Raw genomic sequence first — 27,149 nt, forward strand, 5'->3', positions numbered from 1 at the left:
GAGGGAAGAGGGTTAGGGGTTACTTTAAGGACCTTTCGAGAATCGGTAGCCTCTCCCGCCGTCGATGTTTTATTTTATCCTCCTCGCTCCATAAGATCGCATTCTTTACGACCCATTGGACGAATTCATTACCAGCCTCGGGCAATGGGTAGCCGAAGTTCGCAAGCCTCTCCTTCCCCTCCATCCTTCCTCTCGTTCTCCTCCTTGCCCTCTCTCGTTCATCGCCTTTCTCGCCGAACCGTTTCGACCTCTTCGCGAGAAACGATCCGACGAACCAACCAGTGGTTCGGCGGAATGGTGGAACGGTGGATCGGTGGTTACTTCTCGGACGGAAGAGTAAACGAACGCACAGTCTTATACTTTATAACATATATATTTATTTGAGCTTTAATTGCATTTTAAAATACAACCGAAATAATTAAATAATGACAAATCTGGTAAAATGGTTTCAAGAGTCGCGTATACATGATGCATATCTTTGTGGTTGCGCATTTGTAAGTAGGTAGGTACTTTTCGAGCGTATTTTTCGCACGGTTGGCCATTCGCGTATCATTTTCTCTAGTTTCTGCGAGTGTGTGCACATTCCGCGTTTATTTTGTGCGCGTGTATCGATCTTCGCATCCACGTAGACCTCGTGTCTCGTTTTTTTTTTTTTTCGTCCCACTCTCAGCAGTCGTATAGAATTACAATAATAGTAGTAATATTATCGTTATATCGATAAATACTTTTAAAGTCCGCGATGGAAGAATTAGAGTTTACAAGAAATACGTATACAAGTGTGTTCCGTTCCAGATTCGGGCTCCCTCGTCCTCGAACGCGCGCAATCATCGTTCCTCGGCTAGTTTTCTCTCGCTCGACTCGGATGCCGCGCCGGTGCTTTCGACTCGCGCTTTTCTCGTGCACTTTCTCGCACAACCAAACACGCTTCGCGCGTCTTGTCGTCCCTTGCCGTTCCCGTTCCGTCTCTGCATTCGTTCTCTCTCTCTCTCTTTCTCTCTCTCTCTCTCTCTCTCTCTCTCTCTCTCTCTCTCTCTCTCATTCACTCTCTCTCTCTCACTCTCACTCTAGCTCACTGTGATCTGTACTCGTTCTTTCTCGCGCTCGCCCTTTCGCGATCTTCTGACACTCGTCGACGCAGCACTCGACGTTCGAAGCTCGACGCTCGTACGCAAACATGCAGCAGGCACAGGCACAGGCACACGGACGGACGGACGGACCGACGCGCTTTCGCTCGTCGTCGTCAAGTACACACGCACGCAGATGCAAGACTATTCGCTCCGTTGATTGTTCGCACCCCGACACGCTCCCTGGGTTGCGATCGATTTTCGGTACGCGCAGCGATTTCAAATTTGTTGCTCCACGCTATTGCGTTCGCGTTGGCTTCATCGTAGTATAGATTCGATCGTAATTGTAATCAGTATACACACGGTGTGATCGCGATCATTCGAGCGATAATAATGACAGTATTTTACACTTAAAATGCCGCGTCCGTTCGCGCGACGCAATAAATAGTATCTCGAAGAAAGAAAATTTACAATGGTCTACTCGCGCGCTACGAGTGAAGGAAAACGATATTGTTCGAGGACGTCGCGTCGCGCGCGCTCGACTCGCCCCGGCCCGCCCTGGCCCGCGCGCGTTCCGAGCAACCGCGAGCCTCGCTATTGCACCGTATCTCGTTGCTTCTCGACGCCAGAGTGTCCGTCGAATCTTTCGCGTTCGTTATCCCGCTCCGGTATCCGGCTATCAGGCTCTCGGGTTCTATGATTCTCTCTCTCTCTCTCTCTCTCTCTCTCTCTTTCGCTCTCGTCCGCTCTCTCCTTTTCAGACACGCACACTCTCGCTCTCTCTCTCTCTCTCTCGCCCTCTCTTTCTTCCTCGAGGAGAATCGACCTCGAACGATCTCACCGGTTTCGTCGCAATAAGTATCAACAAAGAGATTCCTATACAAGGGCGGACCCTAGCCTATCCTATGCTGCGCTAATCAACTACGCTCTTACGTTCTAGAGGTATACATGATGATCCGTCCTTACGACAGCCGTCACGGGTAAGCTCCCCCTCGTTCGCCATGGAAAATACTCGTACCCACCCACGCGTTTCCCCGTCTTTCGCGTTTCACGGTTTTCTCTGCTCTCGTTCTCTCTCCCTCTCTCTCCCCCCTCTCCTTCTGTCACCTTCTCCGTCCCTCTTGCCCTTTCTCGCGAACTCGGTCTCCCTCTTTTGCACACACTTTTCGAAGTTGTTGACCACTCTGGTTCCGCTCTTATCGTATCCCAACCCGTTGCACCCGTGTTCCGTGTTTCACGTCGATCCGTGGCGTACGTACTATCCTGCACCTAATCGTATCGGTTCTCGTTGCACGTCGTAAACGCCCTTAAGTATTTATAAAATCACAAACTTGGCCGCGCGCCGAGCCCCTTGACTCAGCAGTGCCGCGAGATATGGTGGCATCACAATTTAATTAACGCACGTTCGACGTTCGACGTTCGTCTCCTCGTTGAACGGATCGGTCCTCGTCGTTGGCGCACCTCGACTGTCCGCACGGCGACGAGACCCGCGCGAACGGCAACCGCGAACGACACGCGACCGAAATCGAAGGCGACTGCGACCACGACCGTGAGACTGCGACGACGAAAGCGGGACAGGAATCGGCAAGAGTCGCGGCGACACGCGACACGACGGTTCGTTCGGACAGCGAGATCGCGAACGCGCGAGGATGGATCGTCGAGGCCGAGGTGTTCGAAAGTCGAAATGTCTCGAACCACTCCGGTGGTCGCTAGTTTTACAGTCGTTACAGTATAGATACACTTATGTACAAGTGGCACCGCTACTTACGGGGCTCGGACTATACGTACTTGCTGGACAACTGTTTGGCCAGCTCCGTATACTTGAGAAATTTCGAGTGCGGGCTCTCCTCGAGAGGAGAGGCCGCTGACTGTGACGGGCTACCGTTCGCCTGCGAAAGCGGCGGCGACTTGTTGCGTTGGGACGTCGGCGGCGAGGAAGAACTGTGACCGGTCGCAGGGCCCGCCGCGGGGTTCTGGGAGACAGCGGCCGCTGCGGCCGCGGCAGCTGCAGCCGCGGCCGCCGCGGCCGATCGGCCTATCGTTAACGGGTCCGGGATCACGCCGTCCTTCACGAAGTGCATCTTCGAGAGGTGGTGCCTGTACGCGCCCTTCGAGATGAACGGCGTGTCGCAGAAGGCGCATTTCATGATAGAGTCGGCGGTTACCACGGCGTCGTTGCACGCCCAGCTGAACGCCAAGATGGCGCCCGGCGTGGTTCCGGATCCCGGCCCGGTGGCTCCAACTCCGCCGCCCGCGGCCGATCCCAGGCCCGACGTCGAGCCAGGCCCGCCGGCGGACCTGCCGCTGCTTCCGCTACCGCTGACGCCGCTTCCTCCGCTGCTGCCTCCGCCTCCGCTCCCGCCGCTGCCGCTTCCGCCTCTCGTCTCGGTTTTGTCGCAGAGCTTCTGCAACGCCGCCAACGGATGGCTGCTCGCCTTGCGGCCGTGCGAGTCGACCGCGCCGCCGGCGTTTCCTCCGCCGCCGCCGCCTGCTCCGCCGCCTCCGCCGCTCCCGCCGCCCGACAAGCTGTCGAACATGGAGGAAAGAGCGCCCAGGCTGCTCGAGCCTTTGGTATCGGGCGTGCCGCGCGGCGTAACCGATCGGTCGCTGCTCGTCGGACTGCTGGTACTGTTTCTGCAGGGACTGCGAACCAGCTGCTCCATCTGACCGGTGGATCTCGGAGTCGGCGGATTTATTCGAGGCGACAACACCTCTCGCCCCTCCTCCGCGCTCTCGTGCAAGCTGCCGCTACCGGCCCGACGATGATTGAACGAGCTCTGATCATCCTCGTCCCTGCAATCGTCCACGATCTCCTTCTTCACGTACACCTCTCGACCGCTCGCTTGCGACTGCGACTGTTGTTCCTCCTCGGCGATGGCCCGTTCGTCGGTGTCCTCGTCCTTCGGCTCCTTCTTGACGACCACCGTCGCCGAGGCGGAAGACGGCGCGGACGCGGATGCGGTCGCTGTCGGTGTCGCCGACGATGTCGTCGAGCCGCCACCTCCCAATCCCCCGGAAGCGGAAGTTGAAGCGGCGGTGGTCGCGGCCGCGGACGATTCCTCGTCTCCGGATTCTTCCGTGGCCGGGTGATGGCGTCCCGCTGTTAAACTCTGTGGAACCAGCTGCTTGTCCGGCGTGACGCGATGATGATGGGACGAATGCCTTTCCGAATGACCGACCGCGGAGAGATCGAGCCGCCTCTCGGGCGTCATCGCGTCAGTTCTTCCGCCGCTTCCGCGTTCCGACACCGAGCTGGACTCGCTTCCGCTGCGTTCTCTTCGGGCCGCCATGCTCGTCGAGTAGTGTTGTTGCTGTTGTTGTTGCTGTTGCTGCTGTTGGTACGATCGCAGGAGGTTCATCGTTTGCGGGTCGACAAGAGGTTTCGTGTAGTCGACGCTCTCGTCGATTCCCAGTCGCTTCAGGATGCTCGTGCCCATCGGTGCTCCCGGTTGGGCGTGATGCAAACCCGGCGCCCCGTGCCTCGCACGGGAGTCGAAGCTCTTCTCGATCAGCTTCTCGATGGCGTTCAGAACGGACGGGGAGGAGGAACTGCCGGTGGACTCGTTGGCGGTCGGTGTCGGCGTGTCCTTGCCGGGAGTGGTCGCGTCGCTGGCCGACGAAGGAGACCGATGGTGCCTCGAGGAGGACAGCGGCGAGCTCTCGTCGTTCGCGCTCTTCCGCCCGCTCTCGGTCGGCGGTAACGTCGCCGACAGGTGGTTCGACATCAACGCGTTCTTCAGAAAGTTCCGTTGGTTCGCGCTGACCGTTCCCGCGCCGATACACTGTCGGATATGATCGACGAAGATGGTCGTCTCGATCTTGTCGCCGCACTTTTCGCAAGTTATGCGGCCCGCGTGTTTCCCGAGACCGTGGCCGAGACCCGTGGCGGCGTCGCCGTTCTTGAATTCGTTCTGCGCTCGCTCCAGCTCCAACAGTTTCCTCACCGGCAACGACTTCTTGCGCTTCTCCCTTGTCTGCCGACGGCGGCCCCCGCTCTCGGTGATCGAGCGCATAATGTGTTCCTTGTAGTGGGAATTCTTGACCATGTGATTGCTCAGCTCCTTCAACGAGCTGAACGCTTGATCGCAAACCTTGCAAGTCAGCACCGCGCTGACGTGACTGCTGGTCGCGCCGGAACCCGGGGCACCGGTACTTCCGGCGTGGGGGCCGGTAGAGCCGGCGTTACCGCCAGGGACTGTGGTTCCACCGCCACCGCCGCCGCCGCCGCCTCCACCGGCCACGGACCCGCTGCCGCTACCGCCGCTTCCACCGCCGCCGCTCTTGTTCTCGTCCGAGGACTTCCACGAGATGATCTGCTCCTGGGAGATGATGTTGGTGTAGTGCTGTGTTTGTTGCATGTGCGACGTCATCTCGGCGAGGGAGCGGAAGCTCTGGCCGCACCACATGCACTTGAGAATCTGTCTGGTCTGCTCGGCACCTTTGCCCAGCCAGACGTCTTGTCCGCGGACCAACTTTCTCGGCAACGGCATCGTCTCCTTGATCAACAGATTCAGTTCCGACGGGCTCTGCTTGCTGCTCGGCGTCGCGGACCCTCCGGCCCCCGGGCCGCTACCCGCGTTACCGCTCGACGTGGTCTGAGGCTGATGAGGCGGCTGAGGTGTCGGGATGTTCGGCACGTTGCTCTGCTGGGAATGGAGCGCGGATCCGGAGGGCGGTACGGGCATGTTCACGCCGCAGTGTTTCGCCTCCTTCATGTGCGTGGTCATCGCGGCCAACGTGGGGAAGCTCTGCTTGCACCAGACGCACTTGAGCACGTCCTTGGCCTGATCGGCACCCTTGTTCAACCAGTGGGACTGCCACGCGCTGTGACGACTGCCGGACGTCGAACCGGACACGTTCCCGGCACCGGCACCGGCTCCTGCACCGCCGCCGCCGCCGCTACCGGCCGTCACGCCGCTGGATCCACCACCCGCCCCGTTGCCGGATGTCGATCTGAAGAGATCCTCGCCGCCCAATTTGCTCAGCTCGCTCATCTTCTCGAGCGCTTTGGTCGCCTCGCTGGGCTGGTACTTGTTCTCCAGGGTGGACGGTGGCTTGAGCTTGCCGTTCCAGAGCTGATGGTGGTCCACCACGACGCCGGCGGTGCTCTTCGGCGAGAGTTGCTGCTGACTAGTGGCGGCGGCCGCTACCGCCGCGGCGAAATAGGGGAAATGCGAGGCGACCACGGGCGACGTCCACGGCGATACGACGGGCGGCCTACCGAATCCGGCGGCAGCCGCCGCCGCCACAGCCTGCGCCGGGTCTTGATGAGCCGCGGTGGCGGCCGCGACCGCTGCCGCTGCTGCGGCCGCGGCGGAACCGGACGCCAATCGCGACGACTTGCGAACCGGCGGAGGCGGCGAGTCTTCCGGGCCCGGTCGTTTCCTGCTCGGCACCGACAGATCCAATGGCCCGTTGTTCGTTTCCGTCGACGAGGAGGGGGTCGGTGGTTTGCTCAAATTCAGGATCTGCTCGTCCTCGTCGTCCTCCGTCGAGGAGGCTTTTCTCGTGCTGAAATCGAGGACCGCGGGCAGCGGGGTGGCCGATGGCGAGACCTCGCCGACGCTGCTCGGCGAGACCAGGAGGCCGGGGGTGGCGGCGGGCGGCGAACACGAGGACGAGACCAGCGGCGACACCGAGCCCCGGGACAGGGGCGAGTGGCCGAGCAGCAGCCTCTGGTGAGTTTGTTGCAAGTACGCCGCCATCATGGCCGCGGAATGCGGAGGCAGCAGGGGGTGTCCGCCGAGCGGAAGGGGCACGATACCGCTCGGGCTGACCGGACTCGCGCTGCTCCTCGTTGCTGGCGGCGGTGGGCTACCAGTCGCCGGACCGGATGATTCCCGTGAATCTCTCGACGGACAGCGCGGACTCATCGGTTCCCTGAAACATCAAGCAGACAAAGAGCTCGTTACATCGCGTGCTCGACAACGGTTTTGTCACGCGCGATCGCGATCGCGACTACGGTCACGGTCGTGGGCGATTCGCGTAGGCGTCGCGCGCGAAAACGCGAAAAGCGAAAAATCGATACCTGTCGAAGACGCGTCAACGCGCGATGTACGCGAGCCCTCATTCCCCTTGCGCGACGACCCGCAAAACCAGCGTCGAGTGGTCGCGGATTCGAAAACGGCGCGCGGCAGGCCGACCGAGCTCTCGGGTAGGTTGCAGGCGTGTCGACGGCTCGCTCGTAACTGACTGTTCCTGACTGAATGCCGAATGCGTGCCGCGAGATGAAAGGGGAGCAGCGGCACGCATGCAGGGGAAGTTTTCGGGGTCAGGCGGGGCGCCGCGAGGTTCGGAGGCGCCACTGACGCAGCCCGTAGCACACGCATACGCGCACGCACCAGCACAGTCATGGACACGAGCGTACACGCACGGAAACGCACATCGCGACCGCCCCCGTGGCAAGCGGTGATGCGGCAAAGCGGTGCCGAGCGTTGGCGAAGCGGTGTCACCGACGAACTTGGTGGGATCGTCGATTGCCGGTCGCCGGTCGTCGGCCGTTGCTACGGTCGCCAGTTGCCGGTGCAGCGCGACGCGTAACACGTGCCTATCTCTATTAGCTGTATGACGTCGCACGGCAGTCGCCGATATCAGTCTGGCACCGGCTTGTTTATCCCCTCGTTTGTCTCTCTCTCCCTCCTTCTCTTCGTCATTCTCTCTCTCTCTCTCTCTCTCTCTCTCTCTCGCTCTCTCTCTCTCTCTGTTACCCGACTTCCCTACTGTACCGTGCCCTCGCGTTTTCGCCGGGTTTCCCTCTCCCTTTATCGGTGCGCGTCCGTCTCGTTTCCCTTCGGAGGCATTTAACACCGTTTGCCGCGTCTCGCTCGTACACGAGCCGCCCCGTGCCCGTCCCCGCTCCGCTCCGCGGCACGGATCCGTGACGATTCGTTGCGCTCAAACAACGAGAATGCCAGTGTGCGTATATACACGAAGCTCATCCGACGTCGGCGACTTCAAAGCGAACGGCAGCATCGCTCCCGTTGATTTAGGCGGTTTACGACGAAGCCCCGAGAGTAAAGCACCGGCTAATGAGTTTGAAGCGGATCGTGTTCGTTGAAATTTACGTTTTTACTTTGGACGGTCTCGCCTTCCCATCTTCCCGACTCGCTATCTGCCCACCTACGTGTTCTTCCCCCCCCCCCCCCCGTTCCGTCGTTTCGGTTCGCAAAGTTCCCGTTTCGTTCCTCGGACACGACGACAACGACCACGAATTTCCGTCGGACGCGGCATTTACCTGTCCGGAGGTCCGGTGTCCCTCAAAATCGTAGGATTCAATCGTGCTGTGGCGGATGGCGGTGGAGTGGGCGGCGTTGCATCCTCGTCGTCTTCCTCGTCGGTCGCGTCGCCGTCCTCGTTCTCTTTGGCTGCAGCCGCGCAAACCCTCTCGCTAGGGCTAATCGGCCCGTCATCCTCCGCGCAATCGCCCTCCTCTCCTTGGAGGTCGGCGGCCAGCCCTGGCCCAGAGCCTTCGACTCCGTCCTCCCCTGAAATCAAAAGATCCTACTGGTTATTCGATTTGCCAGCGCCGAGACCGATACGATCGGATACCGCGACGTTCCGTGCGTGAAAATGGAGGATTCGCAAATGCGGTGTCGTCGCGCGGCAAGACGCGCGGCGGACGCCGAGTGAAACAATGCCGTTATCTGTTCATTAATCTGCCTTTCGCGACGACGCCAACGACGCCAAACGTCGACACCGTCGAGGATGCGGGACGCCGCGTTTCCGTTTCTCGCGTCTCGACTTTTAATCGAGCCGTTTCCACGTCCAAATCGTATATGTATAACGGGGCGGCCTCAACATCGACGTCGTCATCGTCACCGGCGCGTCGCGTCGCGTCGTCGAGATCGACTTATCCGTCGCATCTACGAATAACGCGCATAAGAATGGCGAACGGTCTCGGGACAGGGATGGTTCCGGAAAGCGAGCCACGAGCCGCGTGCCACGTCGCCATCTTGTTCGAGCGAGACGGAAGGCCGAGAATGCCGATCTTTGGCCAAGGAAAACGAAAGAGGCGGAAAGAAACTCGCACACCTCCCTTTCGAGAGGGTGGGGACAAGCGGATCGAGGAGCACCGTCCTACTTTGCCGACTGGCCAACCAAACGATCGTTTGTTCGCCGATGGGTCGCAGAGCAAGGAGGGAAAAGAGATCGCGCATCGATCCACGGAGGCATCGGCAACTAATTACGCAGATTTATGTCCCCATTGTCCATTGTCTCTCCCGACCGGAGCGTCCCTCCGAAGCCCTGCGCGACCGTGAACGATCCGATGGCAGGGAAGCTGCACGCCGAACGGAACTGAGTCGGGCAAAATCGACTCGGGTCGACTCGACTCGACTCGATTCGACTCGATTCGATTCGATTCGATTCGAGTCGAGCCGATTGAATCGGGTACGGGAAGGCGTTCGAGGTGGAAACAAGCAAAGATCGCGAAGACGGTGACGTCGACGAGAAAGAGGACGACAAACCCCCGAGACAAAAGAAAGGATTCGAGAATGGTGCGGAATCGAGAGCCTGGACTCAGAAGGGATACGCGAGAAACCGAGGGACCAGGGCGGACCACCGGAGGACAGCTCCGCCCGTTCCGATCCGAGCATCCTCGATCTCTTTTCCCCTTTTCGTCCTGTCTCTCGCCGGTTTTCGTTCCTTCTGCCGTCTCCTCGCGTCACCTCCTCCCGTTTCGTTTTGCTAAGCGCGCGTCCTTCGCGCCTTCCTGGCCCTTTCTCTCGTCTTCTTCGGACGATGCGCGACGTTTCGCGGAGAGGGGAACGGACGGCCGAGCAAATTAGCGCGCCGGGATCGGAACGAATACGAGAGGAACGAGCCGGTTGCGATGCGCGGCTCTTGAAAATCGCGCGTCGTCGAGATCGTGTTTTCCGGCCACGGTCGACCAGCGAGAAACCATGATGATACCAGATTGAACCCCTCGGTCGATTCGTAGTCGGCGCCTAACGAGTTTCGCTCGTTCCCGACTCGACCGGAGATTAGCGTTCTCGAGCTCCGCGACTCGACCGCGAGGCGCGCTCTATCCTCTCGTAAATTTTAATACGCTCGAGGTTTACGGTAGCGGCGAATCTCGTCTCGTCCCGTCTAAATTTATGCGCCATCGGCGCGTTAAATCGGTTACGTTTGCCAGCAATTAAACTCGTTGTTGCGCACGAAGCATCGCGCGTTGCGAAAATTCAAGGCGAGCCGCGTACGCTTAATTGTTTGCAGGGCAAATTGAGATAACAACATTTTCTTTTCGCGCCGTTACAACGGACCGCTATCTGTGCCTTGATCTTTCGGCGTTGACGACCGCTCTGTCCGACGTGCCCGCGACTTAAAAGCCAAGGGTAGTCACGTGACTTTTGCAGAGTCAGCAGGTCGGTAACTGCTGTATAATTTCCGTTCATAGCCTTCAGCCACTGACTTAAGATCCGTCTTGGTTTTGATCCGACGTGTCGTAAGTCTGTGACCAAACTTGTCACATTTTTTGCTTTGTATTACCGATATTATGAACTCTGACGCCAGAAACTGAAGGAAAGTTGTTGACTTTATTTCGCAGAGAATCAAGACAAAAGCTGGAGATTTCTAGCTTTCTAGCTGGAGATATTTTCTAGCACGCGCTACTCTCGATTTCATCCAGAAAACTCATCCAATGGCATAAAAATGCTTGGATTCCACGGCATGCACATCGTCAATTTTTGACCTACTTCTAACGCTTATATTACCAAATATCTGCATAATCTCGTCAGCTCATGACCAGCGCGCGCTAGATTGAACCTTCCTCTTTCGAATGAGCCCTTTCCCAGCGAAAAATATTCTCATATAAGGGCGAAAAGATGAGGCACGTAAAATCATTTTTCGCCTATTTTTGTCGGTAACGTGGTCACTCTACCTTATCGCGAATCTACGGAGTCTTGGCCCTTAAGCCTGAGCACTCGAATGGCGACTGTAATGCGCCGCTAAAAATTGCTGTATCATTATTTGTATTTAATAAATTGCTAAGCACTTCGGTATTGTACGAGTAAATTTCACCGTTTTCGTACGTGTAACACGAATAAAAATATATAGAAGTTTTGTTTTGGAGTTAAAATAGCTGCGATTGCAAACGATTAAAGCGACTCGACTCTCGACTCTCGTCCCCGGGTCCGAACAAACGGTGTACGAGTGAATTCTCGATATATGTCAACAACATGCCAGCGTCGTATATCGTTCGGGACCCGCTCATACCCGAACCGTGTTATGTTTACTCTCGAGCATCGTTGCCTCTCACGGGGTACACCCTGCGGTAGTGGGGATAATTTCGCGACGTTTATCGTGCAGGCCTCGGCGACATATATAGAGAGAAATCGCTGTATGCACTTTCGCGAGCGACGCTCCAACGGATACGAAACAGCGCGCAATAACGAAAAACGTACCGCGCGGCCGCGCGTGCTGCCTAGGAAAATCGGAAAACCGGGAAAACTGAGAAACAAACGCGCGCGCGAGAACGAAACGCGAGACAGAAGGCAGGAAGGAGCGACGACGGGAGGGAGGAAACAAAAGGAGCAACGGAGGAGGACAAGGCAGGACAGGATAGGAGAGGAGATGAATTCCTGATGCGAGAACCGTCGGGAGGCTGGCGAGGAGAGTGACAGGAGGCAGACGAAGAGACGAACGGATGGACAGGCAGGCAGCCGTACGAACGGACAGACGGATGGACGGACGGATGGACGGCCGAGCGTGCGAGCGAGCGAGAGTACGAGCGAGCTCGTTCGAAAGACGAAGAGAGACCAAGAGCAAAGGGAGGCTCCGCATTGTGATTCTCTCGCGGTCTGCCAGAGTGTGACTGACGGGTGAATCCATTCTCCTTCCCCCGTCCTTCTTTCTGCCTTTCGCTCGTTCTCCCACTCGCATCCCTCTCGCCGACGTTGCTTCTTCCTCTCGAAGCAACCGGCTCTCGAATCCGCGACGCTCGACCTCGAAAAGATCGTTCGATGCGCCCGCGTACGCCGCGTACCCTCGTTTCGACCAACGATTTCGGTTTCGAAATCGAACTCGGACGTTTTTTGCGATCCTGCACATCGTGGATCGGCGTTGGATCCGAATGTATTCGCGTCTCATCTCCGCGGGGCAACGACGGGCACGACGACAACGATAACGACGACGACGAAGACGGGAACGATGACGACGACGACGACGACCACGACGACAGTTCGAAAGAGCGAGCCATTCGACGCGTACGGCGTCGATGCGAATGTTTACGATTCGGTCCTCCGGGCCGCTCTCCTCCCTCCTTGTTCTCGTGCGGCCTGGTCTGGTTCGTTTTTTTTGAATCGCTTTGTCTTCCGAACCGAAACGTCGGGTGGTCGTATTCGTGAGTCACTTAGCCGTCCGAACGAGACGACAGGACAGGACCGAACCGAAGACGGAGCACCGACCTACGATAGTCTACCTGACTGATTGACCGATGAGGCGACTGTTATCCTAAGTCAACACTCACTCCATCAGCCTGTCGAATCGCTCCCCCATTCTTCGAGCCGCGCCACGTTCCAACGTTCTCGTTCTCCTTCTCGTTCGAACGGGCTACGGGCTTCAGGACCCGGCCCGAGCCTCGCGATTCCACCTCTGCATAAAAAACGCGTCGTCCACCTCGCGGTTGTCGGTACGTCGATTCTTCACCGTTGTTTCTCCCACCCGGTGACTTTCCAATTGAGACGTTCTCGAGTCTTGGATCGAGGGCGGTCATCCTTGCCCGGGAAACATGCGATCCGCGTCGCGATGCCCCGAAAAACAATAGATTCTGACCGATCGAACGCGACGCGACGCGACAAGGTATCGAAAGCGGAACCGCCGCGGCGCAAACAGCCTCTCCCATTGCTTTTCCATGGATATTCTGGAATCGCGGCACTTGGACACGCCTGGTTCAATCTCGCGCGATAGGCGAGACCGCCGTGAAAATCCCGAATCGGAATCCGTATCGACTGATTGCTTTCCTCCGGCACCTTTGCCGAGCACCCTTTCCCGCGCGAACGTTGTCGTTGTCGTTGTCGTTGTCGTCAATGTCGGGCCGAGGAGCCCGCGCGCGCGCTCGAATTTGTTCTCGCGTCGCTCCTTTTCAATGTTTCTCCCTTGCCGCGACCATTCCCGGAGTCGTTGCTTGTAGGTACGAACCGCCGCTCCGCGTCGAGGCGGTATATCTCGGATTTCCGGAGCCAGCGTTTCAACCGGGCGATTGTTTTTCCGGTTCGTGGCAAAATTGCGAAAAATATATCTACTAGAACCTCGCAAGGAGGGGAAGAAGAAATGTCTGCTTGAAAGCTTCGCTCGCGGTTATATCGTCGAAACGCGATCGTTCAAACAAAACCGTCGTACCGCTCGATCCACGCGAGACGATCACGTTTTCGATCGAGTCGATCTACTCTCCCGCGTTTCGATCGTTGACCTCGAAACATTGTTGACCGCGAGTTGCAAGTTTCGACCGCGACAAAGAACGACGGCGAGAAAAAACGACAACTGCGAAGCAGAAGGAAGAAACGAAACGAGAAGGGGCGGAACCGAGACGAATGGAAAAGGAAGGAGGGCCGCGAAAGTGAAAGATGACGAAGCGACGAACGCGTCTGGACTGGGCGAACGACGGACGGGCTCGAGCGCGAAACGATAGACCGAGAGATCTGCGAGCATGGATCCGCCGAACAAAGTATTGGTCGGACAACGATTTCGGTGGCCAGTCTGGCCGAGGATTACGTGGTCCGTATATCGCTCGTTTCCAGATTCGCCCACCGATGCGTGTGAACGAGAAGAAGCGATCGAGCGATTCGCGTCACGAGTACTCGACCGAATGGTATTAATGATCGAGCGCGTACGGTCGCGCCGTAGGTGCGTTCGTTGATGCAGGTAGGACGACCGGATGATGGATGACAGGGTACGCGTCGTCCGGTAAAACCGACCGTTGGTTCGGCCGTTCCTTCGTTTGTTGGTTCGGTCGCCTCGCCTCTACTCGTCTCGTCTCGTCCCGTCTCGTCTCGTCCCGTCTCGTCTCGTCTCGTCTCATCGTCTCGTCGTCTCGTCGTGCCTCTCCGTGCTTTTGCTACGCCTTGCTTCGTCCGTTCACCCGATCGCGCAACAGGCGACAGTGATGATCGATGCGTGGCTGCCGTAGGTGCTGCCGTTGCCGTTGCAGCCGTGACTTCCGCTCGACAAAAATTGAAAATCCTTAAACTTGTTTTCGCGACGTTGCGCGTTGGTTGGTGGCGATCCAGCCCGCCCGACGATAAACTCGCGTCTCTCAGCGTCCAATTCCCCTGGGAAACGGTTCGAGCCGGACGCGGGGAACGAGAAGAAGTATCGGAAGCTGGAAAGGGTGTCGCGGGATGGAGGGCCGAGGTGGCGAGCCTTCGAGCGGCACGGCGACGGGGCATGGGGGCGACGGCCTGCCGCGGTGGCGGAACAGAGACGACAGGAGGACGCCTTCATCACGATATCCGTCACTCTTCTTCCCCTCTACGCTACGCCGTCCTTGTTCTGCGTCCGCAACCGCCGAATCTCTTGGATGCCGCGCGTCTCTTTCTTCCTTACGGTGTCGCTTCGCGTCGCGTCTCGTCTCGTCGCGTCGCGCCGCCTTTCGAAGCGTCGCTTCTGTTACCGACTGTCGGCGCAGAGTCCGTGACAACAATAATTGTCAGCGAAGCAACGTCTCCCGAGTCGACTGAGAGCGCCGAGCAACGGGCGACGAACGACGAACGACGAACGACGAACGACGAACGAACGACAGAGTTAAAAAGTAGACTGTGGAAACGACGGAGAGGAAAAAGGATACCGGGCTTCGAGGGGTAAACGAAGAGAGCGAAAGGATCGCGAGACGGATGCCGCGGCTTCGCGAGAAAGACCGACCGACCGACCGACCGGCTCTATTTATAGAACCGGCAACAAACACGGAGCAGCTGGTGTCGATCCGTCCGGTTATCGTTTCGTTTGCACAGCCTCTGTCTGTCGTGGGCGCGCGAAGTGGTCGTGTACGTGGTCGTGGTCGCGGTCGTGGTCGTGGTCGCGTGACAAACGGAGCGTCGATCGATTCGGACGTTTTCTCGCCACCGATCCACACCGATCTACCAATGGAACGGTAACAGAGGGACAAAGACCCCTGTTCCTGACGCGCGACTTCGGAGCCTTCGAGCCCGCGCCTCGTGACAGCCGTCAAAAAATAAAGCGTGACCGGTCCGTATCTTAATCCCGAAGACGTGCAGAGGATATCCCGCGAGACGACCGACTGGCCGGACTTTGCCGCGAGGAGCGGCTCCCGAAATAGGCTGCCGCCTCGAGAGTCGTACGAACGAGCGAACGAGCGAACGAGAGAACGACCGCCTCACCGATCCGTCCTAATAAATATTGTGTCAACGTAAATAAGTGTGCGATGCGGTGGCGCGAGGAAAGGCCGAGAGAGTACGTTCAACGAGCGAACGAGAGCGAACGAACGAAACAGCCAAACGAGCGACTAGACGCGACGCGACGCCGACGTTCCTCGGAAGAAGACGCCGCACCAACCGGCAACGATCCGTCCTCCGGATGACGGACGGCTGATGTACGGAAGGACAGGTGCGCACAGCTTTCGATCTCCTTACCGTTGCCTCTCCGCTGCCTCGTCTCGCCGCACCTCACCCCACCGCACCGCACCGCAACGCGCCGTTTTCCGTTTCTCTGTTCCCGCGTAGATGGGTTCACGATGGACCGTCGACGGTCGTGCGACTAAACGTCTGACCCGCAGCGACACCAGCACTTGATTTTCTTGGCACCGGTCAGATTGCGTCGATCAATGCAACGTAGCCGGTCGACGGATGGATCGAATCGCATCGAGTCGGACCGAATCTGATTGGTTCGAGCGAATATCGGTATCGAAGTAGAGAAATTGTTCGAGCGCGGTCGCAAGGGGGTCGGTACCGAGGTTCGAGGCAGATTTATGCGACGCAGATGCGGCAAAACGTATAACTCGCTCGCTCGCCCATAATATCTGCCCCCACCCCCCGTTTCTTAGCACTACCGCCTCCCTCCTGAAAATTCATCGAGACGAGAGACAGATACACTGCGATACCGCCGAACCCAAGCGAACCAACGCGAGGACTCGCAAACCGCGTTTATTACGAATTGGACAGAATTACCTCGAGTCAGAGCTACTCGTCGAGAGGGTTCGACGAAACGAAGAAAGATAATCGGAGGGACGGAAAGAAGAGTCGATGGGGTGGGTTGCGCCCGTGTCGAGGCTAGTTAGTACGGGATCGCACCACCTTTGTTTGCACGCCCCACCTTCGACACCGACGCGACAGCACGCACACGCGTGCCTGTATGCGTCCACGCACACCACCGGAGCAGCGGCGGTAGCCGAGGCATTATATCGTGAGCACAGAAGTAATTTATAGTTGCAATAATTTATTGGGTACCATGGGGTTTATACTTGCCTGACGCGTAGCCATCCGTCACCGTCAGTGACGTCACCTCCCTCCACATAATGACTACCTACGCCCCCTCCCCGACTCTTCTCCTCTCCTCTCGGCCGCCACGGCCGTCGTACCCCCTTCCTGTGCCTCGGTTACCGTACACCGTACACCCTCCTGTCCAACGAACCCCACTCTTTCTCACCGGTCGACCGATTTCTCCGGTCGCGTCTTGCCTCTGCGCTGGTACGCGAATACGCGGAGCGGACTTTTCTTGCCGTGTCGCGAAGGGTCGATCGACGCGAGCTAGAAAACCCGAAGTAACCAAAGGGAACCGAAGCGGAGGTCAGGGGGAGAACGCGTGTTCGCGTGGAGGTTGTAGGTTGTGAGAGCGCGAGCGGGAGCAGTCGCATCCTGCAGACGGCGGCTCTCGATGGCAGCTAGAGACGACGAGTCGGTCCAGAACTAGATACGCTCGTCACGTTTCTAGCTCGCCTCCCGCGAGAGGAACGAGCAAGAAGGAACGGGAACGGAGGTGGAGAGGCCGAGGTGCCAGCGGAGGCGGAGGCGGAGGCGAAGGCGGAGGACGAGGCGGACGAGGAGGAAGAGACGAACTTGTCTCGCGGAGAGGGAGATATCGCGTCGCGGTGTTCGTGCTGTCGGAGGAAGCCGACGTTGCGAGTGGAAATGACGTTGACGGGCGTTTGTCACTGTCCCCGGCAAATAATATCCAACACCGCCCGGTACATATATATATATATACCCAGCCGCTTGTTACCTTCGCGAAGCTTTCTCGGCGTACACACCGTGGACGTGGACGTGGACGTGGACGTAGACGTGGACGTGGCCGCGTACGCGAATATGCGCGCGTATAGTCGGTTCTGTTCGTCGCACCAGAGGGATATCCTTTCGGGGTGAATTTTCCTGTGCTCGACGCACTCCTACGGTCGCTCTTTCTTCTCTCAGCGTCCTCTCCGCCCTGACGCAACCGACGGACCCGCACCCGCAACCGGTCCCTGCCAATAATCCCGTCTTCGCTCTTTGGTTTCCGTTCTCGTCCAACGATCGCCATCCCATCGCGAGTTTTACGGTTCGAAATGGATCACCGAGCGAGGAGAAGAAGGAATTGCGGTTTATCGGGCGGGACCACCGGCGCGATCCTAATTAAATTTTGGAATCGCGATCGAATTCGAGGGGACGTTGATCGCGACGAGAACGAGTTTTGCCCGTAACGAGTTTGCTCGCGCGAATTCGGGAATTTTTTGTAGGAAACGTCGGAGCTCGCACGACGCGCAACCCGCGACGAGCGACAGAATCTTTGGCGTTCGATCGATCGACGGAGCGAGCGAGCGAGCGAGCACGTCGAACCGTTTTCGTTTCTCTGGCAGGAGATAATTAGGGAAACGTGTTCGAACCGAAGGAAGGAGCGGGTATCGCGCGAGAATGAGGGTGATGGAATCGACTCGATCGGGGAGTTCCGCTACGCTGCAAGGTGGAAAGGGTGGTACGAGGGTCTTGGCGACAGCCGTCAATCGATTGTCAACCGGGTCAGGCGACCAACCTAACCTAAACCCTCGAATCCTCCTTCTCGTCCTGTTACTCGCGTACGTATCGGTCCGGGCACTGTACGGAACATCTTCGCCTCTTTCTCCCGCCCTCTGCGGCCGCCACCCTCTTCTCTTCTCTTCTCTTCTCTTCTCTTCTCTTCTCTTCTCTTCTCCGATCTTCCGAGCCACCGAATGCCGTATTCCAGCTACCTCGTCCGCTCCTCCGCCGCGCCACCGCTTGTTTTCGATAACGTCGCAAAAGGTACGGGAGGACAACGCCTTGGCAACGCGCGTCCGACGAGACAGGCTCGACCGGGTTACGTGTTGCTCGCGTACACCATCGTTTCCTCGCGTGTAATCGAGGCAACGAGGTCCTCGGTGTTTTTGCACCCGTTCCGCTCGCGATCGCTCGAGAAAGAGAGTTTCGAGCGGTTATAGCGGTCTAAGCAGCGCGCACCGCGCGTACCATCCTTTGGAAGACTGAGAAAATTAGGGTTATTCGTAATTGGTGGATGATTGAGCGAAATTCGGAACTCGATTCAACGATATACACCGACCGTGGAGCCGTGCATAGACGGCCGCACGAAACGAGCGATCCACCGACGATTTGTCTGGCTTACCGGAATAACGATCTCGCGGCTAGTTCGCAGAATTTGGTCCGAGGTCGTAAAGCCGAGAGAGCTGTGATTAAGGGCTGGTCCATCGGTCGTGTCATGTTCCGAAAGGTTTCGTTCGGTTCGCGGACCGGGAAGATCTGGTCAAGAACAGAGCAGAAAGTATCGCAAAAGTCGGGGAAATTCGCGAGTACGAATGCCGCGGAATAAGCGCGCGGCGAGGCGAACGTCTACCGGTCGCGTAGCCGCATAGCCGCTTAGCCGCTTAGCCCGGCTTTCCGGAGCCTCCCACCCCGAGCGTCCACCGTCGATATCAAGACAGCCGTCCGACAGATCAATGCCGTGAGCGGCGGCGGCGGCGACGACGCCTGGGCGTCCATCGTCGTTCGCCCTTTGGACGGATTCCAGTTGACGGACACGGGCGATCCGCGTCGAGAGACACGAAAGTACTCGCGCACGGAAAATAGGCGAGGAGGTCGATTCGCGGAACCAACGGCAAAGATCGAAGAATACAATGCGAAACCGCGGGGCAATGAAACGGACCAACGAAACCACACCCGTCCGTTTCATTGCGTATTCAGCGAGAGAGGGAAGGATAAGGGAAGGGAAGGGCATTCCAACGGGAGGATTTTGTCTTGGAGTGGAAAAGCGAAAACTCGCCGCGAACGCAAAGGGTGGAAGAAGAGCAAACGAGTCGGCTCGATTTGGTCCGGCCCGGACCGGCACGGTTCGAGTCCCGTGTCGTCTCCATCTCCGTCTAACGCTTCCCGAGACATCCGAATATCGTCCCGGAGCGTTTTATTGGTTTCGTCTCTGGTGGATCTCCGGTGGATCCTCGAATCTCGGCGGGTCGGGAAACGCCACCGGGATGCCGGAGCATCCTATCCGTGTTGGGTGCCGGCTGCGATTAAAGGGGGTGACGATCCGTGACGTCGAGTTATTTCGGAACGAACCGGGAGTGGCGGTGTGCGGGAGTCCGCGGTAGAACCAGAGAATTCGCAGTAAACGTATGTAGGTAGGAGCCGCTTTCTTCGTCGACGCGACCAGGAAGAACGCGAAACGCGCATTCCACGCGTGTCCATTCTGTCGGCACTCTGGACCGTGATGGAACTAACCTCGACCAACCGACGGTCGGCCCTTCTTCTTTCTCTCCTCTTTCCTTCTCGTCGCCTCTTGTTTGCCGACCGCCGCACCGCGCCGCGCCGCGCCGCGAATATGCTTCCGCTTTAATAGGTTTCGGATGTCCGTCGTTCAGGCTAGCCGCCCTCCTTCCCACCCCCATCCCTTCTTCGAGTCCAACGGAGACGCGTCGAGATTCCACGACGCGACCAATTCGATTCGCACGATCGATCGTACGCTCCTCGCGATCTTTGACGGCGACGACGACCTATCGAAAGAGTACGGGGTGTGGTACGCGAAGCGCGAAAGCTGGTTCGCGATAACGAAACAGCGAAAGCTTCGATCCCCTTTCTCCCTCCCTCCCTCCCTCTCCCCCGCCCCTTCTGGTCGCGCTGTCTATCTCATTTTCCGTAAGGGCGAGCTCGACTGTGCAAAAGAAGAGGAGAAACGAAAAGGTAGAGGGAGCGAGAAACCCGAGAAAGAGAGAGAGCAAGAGAGAGATTGGGTGGTGAAGGAGGGGGGCAGAGGACGGGGAAGTGCAAGAGAGAAAACAAGAGGGATCTAAAGAGGGAGCAAGGGAGAGGATAGCTGTTTCATCTGTCACCTGCAGACGCCGCCTTCCTTTCCGTCATCGTCCCTCTCACCCGAGCGGCAGCCACCCCCGGCGACCCCCTTTAATAATAACAACAATAGAGCTGGACTAGCGGCGGTCGGTCGGTACGGTGGCATGTGGACTGGAAGGGGTCGGGGACGTGGGTCGAGGACCGGGAGCCGAGAGCCGAGAGCCGAGAGCCGAGAGCCAGCAACCGAGAGAGGGTTGGACGGGGAAAGAGCGGCGCGTCGCGTCGCGTCGCCTCGCGTCGACTCGCCTCGTCTCGCCTCGTCTCGCCTCACCTCGCCTCGCCTCGCTGGAACGGTACGGGTCACAAGACGGCCGTGTCACGTCCGCTTCCAGCCTCGACCCTTCTCCTCGACAGGTCCACCCCGCGCGTCAACTTCACCCAGGGATGTAGTGGACCACCTTGAGTTTAGCTAGCGTACGTTCGATATCGGGGCGCGCGCAACTACGACAGACCTCAACGTCGCGTTCCCGTTCCCGTTCTCGTTGTTGTCGTTGCCGTTGTGTCGTTGTCGTTGTCGTTGTCGTTCTCGTTCCTGTAGCCGTACCGGCACCGGTTCGCGTTACCATTATCGTATCTTTGTTGGTCGAACAGCGAAAGCGAATCGCGCAAGCTACCCGCGTAAAAACGTTCTCGCCCGAATTGGTGGGGGATGCGGCCGGTACGGCTAGCCGAGAACCGTCGAAAAACGCGGCGAGAAGATTGCGTCGCATTGGGCGATTCGAGTCTGACCGGTACCGGTTTCTTCCCTTAATTCGGCATCGTTCTACCATTTACCGTTTACCGACTATGTACAGTCTACCGTCTACCGTCCACCGTTGGTTAGTTCGTCTCTCGCTACCCTTATTACTCGTCGCGGCTCAACTTCATCAGGGAAATGTCGCGGCGGTCCCTGGAGCGGGAGCATTAACTCTGGGCGCACACGCGACCATCGCCGCGTTCGTACACGCAACACGGCCCCCGCTAACGTCCAAAAACGTCTAGGTGCGCGCGAATGCGTCCCCAGTATTTCGCCATAATGCTCTCCGTCCGTGGTGGGGACGAAACTCGTTCCACTTCGCGTGTATGTATATGTATGTAGAACGTAATACGACGCGGAAAAATGTAACATCTATTTCGTCTCTACCTCTTCTGGTCGTCGTTCCCTTCTTTTTTCGACGCGTCGAAACGTTGGAAAAACCGAGCGGCGAATACTGCGAGCGAGCGAACGTTTCGGAAAAGAATAGAGGGAAGGAGAGAGAAAATGAGAGAGAGAGAGAGAGAGAGAGATATAGAAATACGGAAAACAGGGTGCGAGCGAATCGGCACGGCACCGCGACGCGAAAGGGGAGGAAGCGGCGCGGCGGCAGGTCGCGGGCAATGAAATAACTGTTTTTGGAATATAGTTTTTGTCGGGAACTCGGTGATTTCGCGCTGATTCGTGACCCACGAACGCGTCCAGAGCATTAATCGTTCGTAATTTCATTCGATTTAATTACCTGGCCGGCGCGCTCGAATCGAACGAGGCATTAAACCGTCCGAATCGGAGTCGAATGTTTGCATTTTAATACGCGCCGCCGATGTTCTCCGTTCGCGTACACTTTTGCGTTCCCTAATGATAGACGCGTAACGAGCGCGACGCTGCATCGATTAACGCCCGATAATTAGCAGTCGGAAAACGCGGTTTCCGCGATTACGCGATCGCGTGATCACGCATCGTTCGCCGTTTCGTTTCGTTTCGTTTCGTTTCGCCGAAAGAATCGCAAAACCGAGAGGAGAATCGTCAGCCGATCGTCGTTATACGATGCTCGTACGAAGCCCAAATAATTTGACGAACGTGGCAAACCAGCGCCCGCGCGCCCTTCCATTTTCCAACGGTTTTTATTTTCGTTTCCCCCTCTCAGTTTTTTTCGTTCGAACGATAATCCAATCGAGAGCGACGATGGGATTGAATTATTAATCGAATGACGCGCGTGGTCGAGGTCGCACGGCCATTTGCGAGGGAGCGTACGCGTACCAGTTGCCCGGATACTCGCGAATCGCGCGACTCGACGCGATCATACCACGCGATGCGACGACGCGTCGCGCGCGACCAAAACGATGCGAGTTGTTCGAAATCTAGAGTAGACACTCCCGATCGATCGATTCCGAGCGTGCGTTCGACAAATTTTCGCGAAGACCGCTGCCGAGATTCAGACTAGCCCGCCTCAAAGTCGAGCCGAGGTACACGGGCGAAGATGCGGAGATGATGCGAAGACGTGTGAAAGACGAAAGGGAAGAGAAAATTGAGAGAGACGGAGAAAGGAGGAGGGCGTGAGCGAACTATGCGGACGAACGAAGAAGAAGAGAAGTAAGAGTCGTCGATGAGAAGGGGTAGACGGCCCCGAAAGGAGCTTTGTCTCGATCGTCGTCGGCCTTGAATAATCTCGTCCTCGGAAATTTGATCGACACCGGTCAAACGAGTCGACCGGACTTCAAATACACAGGTACGCGGTCGGTTCTCTCTTCTCGGTTTCGTTCGCGTTATTCTCTTTCTCCGCGTCTCTCTCTCGCTCTCCCCACCCACAACCCCACCCCCACCCCGTTTGCTTCTGTTCAGCTTTCTCCGTTGCCTCGTCGATCTCTTTTCTCTCGCCTCGATTCGTGGGACGAGACGCGACGATATGGGACGCGTTCCTCGGCCGTTGGATCGAAGAAGCCGGTAGGAAGACGCGCGTTACGGAGCCGTTCGTTCGAAGAGGAACACGAGGAGCGCCGGAGGAAAGAGAGCGACGACGAGAGCTCCCATATCTCCGGCGAAGAAGCAAAAGTCCGAAACGTCGTGAGGAGGCAGGCACGCGGCCGGAATAACTCTCAAACTGTCAGAACGATAATCTGACGGCAGCGACGTGACGGACGGAACGGTACGAGACGGGATGAGTTGGGATGGGACGGAACGGGACGAGACGGGACGAGACGGGACGAGACAGGTCGGACGTACCGTCCACTTCGCGTCCACTCGATCTCCTTTTTCGCTCGCAGCTCCACCCTTCTCTCGCCGCTTTCTCGTCTCCGTCTCGGACAGCTTCGACGAGATCGCGACAGCCGATACGCGTCGATCGTTCCCCCGTTGAACGATCGATACGAGCGAACCGCTCTCCGAAATCGTGGATCGCGCGGATCGTGAATAGCGCGTTAACCTCGACAAGGACGATACATAGACGGTAGACGCGAAACGAATCGTTCGCGCGCTTACCCGGTCGAACAGAGTCGTCGTCGTCGACTCTCGAGGAAACGAAGATGGGAACGGATGGGATGGGACGGGACGGGACGGGTTGAGACGAGGGGACGCGACGCGCGCGGTCCTCCGAATCGAGAGACACGAACGAGAAATCCGAGCGGGTCGAACGGTGTCGGTTCCGAATATTAATTCCAGTCCCGTCGTCCCGAGTCATCGTCCGAGTGCGCGAGACAAGACGAAAGCCAGGTGCATCGAGACGGATCGAGGTCGTCGCGACGAGGATATTAATTGCGACGCGACGCGACGCGTACGAGAGAAGCGAAAGCGAGGTCTCTTCGATGGCTTCTTCTTATTCCTACCGCGTCGCACCGATTGATTCCGACAAGCATAACCAGGCTGGGTGTAATCGGAATAATTGACGTCGATGGGAACGCGTCGAGCTTTCCGGGGGGGAAACGATCGTCTTTTACGCGCGGTTCTTTCGGTTCGTTTTGTTTGTTTGTTTGCGAGTCAGCGGAACGAATCGTTAAAAGTATTCTCTCGCGACCGCGACAATCGCGATCACCGCTATCCTCTATCTTTTTCTTTTTTTCAAGTCGAGACGGAAAGGATGAAGCGCCGGTAGACTCGATTCGAAGACGTAGACGCGAGAATCGAGAAGGAGAGCGGCAGCGGGAGCAGGAGCAGAAAGCAGCTGGACGCTTTTGACGCGATGCTCGGAAAGTCTATTGTGGAGCGGTTTGAAAGGCTCGCCTGGAATCGCTATCCACGACGACGATAGCATCTAGCGAGATCGGCCGTCGGCCGTGGAGAATTAAAAAGCAAGAGGGCTCCTGCCGCCCGCTGGCAGGTGGAGGAGGACCGTATTATTCGACGCCGTCTTATCACAGGTCCTCGCATTAATCCGAAACGAAAGAACACGCGACTCGCAGCCACGGCGCACCGTGGATCACGATTCACGAATCAGGAATCACGGCCGGTCCCGCCGACGACTCCTCGTTTCACGGGTATCCCGCGTCGAGCACACGGCACAGTTTCGCCGCGCATTTTTCATCCGTTGCCCCAACGATCGTCCGTAGCTCCTCTTCCGTCGCGTCGTGTCGCGTCGCAACGCGTTCGTCTTCCGTCGATCCCTTCTGGTCGACAAACGGAGCCAGTTTGGTTCGCGTCCGCGATATCGCTCGTCGTGGTTAGCCGGTCCTCCTACGGCCGCTCGACGGAAATAGACGATACGCGTGGTAATAAATATCTCCGTATTATAATTAAGCCGAGTCCGAGAGTGTGGGATACGCGTTACGTACGGGAGACACGTAGATGGATGGACGACCAAACGTACACCGCGCGAGCGAGCACGACTAATCCGACCGAGCAAGTGATAGAAAGAGAGGGAAAGAGAGCGAGGAAGCGAGAGAGAGCCCGTTCTGCTCGCGAGCGAGAAAGGACGAGAGGGAGGCGAAGGCGCGGGAGGGGACAAAGAAGCGAACGCGAGAAAGACGGAAAGTCGCGAGTGTCACGGAGACAAGGAAGCTCTCTTCTCTCATCGCGATCGCGACAACGATGGCGCGCTTAGCAACCGTAACTCGTCGTAGTTATCGGTAGTGGACAGTTATATCGACGCGGTTGGTTGGAAGCATGCTTGGATGGCGCAGCATCGGCGAGCTACGAGCTACGAGCTACGAGCTACGAGCTACGAGAGAGGAATGAGCGCGGCCTTGTCAGCCCGTCCGGCACGTCCGTCGACTGCTCCTTGAGTGGCAGCGATTCATTCCGCTCTCCTTGCACTCGCGCTCGCACTCGCGCCCGCACTGTTTCTCGCTTCTTCGAGCCAACCGACACGCACACCAACCTACCGCAAGCAAACCAACCCATCCCATCACGTCCCATCTCATCCCATCCCATCCCATCTCATCCCATCCGCGTTTTACTCTGGTTCGCTCCGCACCGCGCCGCTCTATGCTATTCTCTTTTTAACGACCTCGCGTCGAATCTCGTGCCGCACGCGGTCCAACTTTCTCGCGACCAGTCATCGGCGCCTCGACTCTTTTCGCGTGCCCGTGAAATTTTGATTCGAGTCGCGCGTCGACGAGTCCTCGCGTCCGCGAGCCGCTTCGAACATATATCCGAAGGAAAAACACGAGCGGCGAACGAGCAGACATAAATTTTCGATCGATCAATGTCTCGGCGGTGGCGTATGCAAACGCGTCGACTGGAAAACCCGATAATTAATCGATATCTGAACGCGGTATCTCGATCGCGATAATCGAATAGATCGTCGCGAAAGAGCGCAAGGACGTCTTGTTCCTAGGCGCGGCGGGATTCCTCTTTTCGCCGCTACGGTCGAATTCTGTATCCGGACGATCACAATCGCGATCAGGATCGCGATCCGTCAGGAAGCCCGGAAGGACGAAGTCAACCGCGGTCGGCGACGTCAAGTCGCCCTGCGACGGGCCTCTCTCTCTCTCTCTCTCTCTCTCTCTCTCTCTCTCTCTCTCTCTCTCTCTCTCTCTCTGCGTTGTCGGACGTGGTTTCTCTTGTTTGTATCGCTCTCGCTCTCCCTCCCTTTAGTTTGCATACGGTATACACAGTCCGGCCAGCAGTCGCAGCCCCGCAGTCGGCTAATATCTCGTTCTTTTGTTGCGTTTCGCGACAATTTGCCTGGTTGCGCTCACAACGAATTTCAGCCTGATTATTCGGGGCGGTGCGGCGGAGCGACGTCGGTTCGCTGGATTAAAATGCTGCTAGTAGGACTACGCGCGGGAACGCGAAGGGGGAGTACACGCGAAATGTTACCCTCGGGCAGCAAACTTGCATCTTCCGTCCTCCCTTCGGTCCCCTCTCCGTCCGCCCTCCCTCCCTCTCTTCTCTCTCCATTACCTGGTTTCATCGCCTGCTGCTCCTCTCTCAAGATCCATCCCTCCGGTTTCCTAGCTCGATTACAATATTTACGCACTTCCCCACGGTCCATTTCGGTTGAACCGTGTACAGCGGCGGAACGAGAGATGATGAGAAAGACGAGACGAGACGAGACGAGACGAGACGAGAAGCAAAGTTGCGACACAGCGTGCAAGGGGTAAAACAATCGAAGAAACCGAAGAGAGCGAGGTTGTCGGGAACAAAGAGCGGGGATCGAACGTATCCGCGACAGAGATCGGACGTCGGCCACTGTCCGAGTATAGATACCGCGCTCTATAACGCGCTCAGGTAGACAGGTAGTACGCGCACTCCCGCAGGAGAGAAGGGTAATGAAACGGGGAAAGGGGAAGCGAGATCGAGAAGGGGAACGGAGAACGCGCGGAGGGCACATAAGTCCGCCACTGACATCGCTGCAATCCTCGCGTCGGACTCGAGTATCGACAGATATTTAAATGAATATTCCTCCGCTGTTAGGGATCCGCTCTTTGAAATCAAAGCAGAAGGTACAACGGTTCGTTTAGACGTCCGCCGATATTCCAGGGCTGCCGGATCGTGAATACAGAATTTCGCGTGTCACGTCACTCGCGGATTGCTCGTCGAGACCAGCTCTCTCGCGAGCAAAGGCTAGGTAGGGGCTATCGGAGGCAGGGGTAGTCGCGCGTCCTTCGACAACCGTTTGTCCGA

At 57.6% G+C, this 27,149-nt stretch overlaps 1 protein-coding gene across 5 annotated transcripts in view; it reads right to left on the minus strand.

Annotated features, from left to right (window-relative positions):
* Window positions 1-347: 347 nt before the first annotated feature.
* Window positions 348-27,149, minus strand: part of Tio (zinc finger domain-containing protein tiptop) — a 73,857-nt gene continuing 47,055 nt past the window's right edge. For 4 of the 5 annotated variants that reach the window (XM_076789445.1, XM_076789448.1, XM_076789453.1 and 1 more), the window contains 2 exons: window positions 8,299-8,548; window positions 348-6,944 (listed from right to left, as the gene is read on the minus strand). In XM_076789445.1, coding sequence (XP_076645560.1) covers window positions 2,843-6,944; window positions 8,299-8,548 — 4,352 coding nt within the window. In that variant the 3' untranslated portion in view covers window positions 348-2,842. Of the gene's footprint in view, window positions 6,945-8,298; window positions 8,549-12,528; window positions 13,028-27,149 lie in introns of those variants that run through there. The other variant, XM_076789457.1, reaches the window with a different exon arrangement.

Source organism: Halictus rubicundus, chromosome 1 (assembly GCF_050948215.1).
Source record: "Halictus rubicundus isolate RS-2024b chromosome 1, iyHalRubi1_principal, whole genome shotgun sequence".
Lineage (NCBI taxonomy): Eukaryota > Metazoa > Arthropoda > Insecta > Hymenoptera > Halictidae > Halictus > Halictus rubicundus.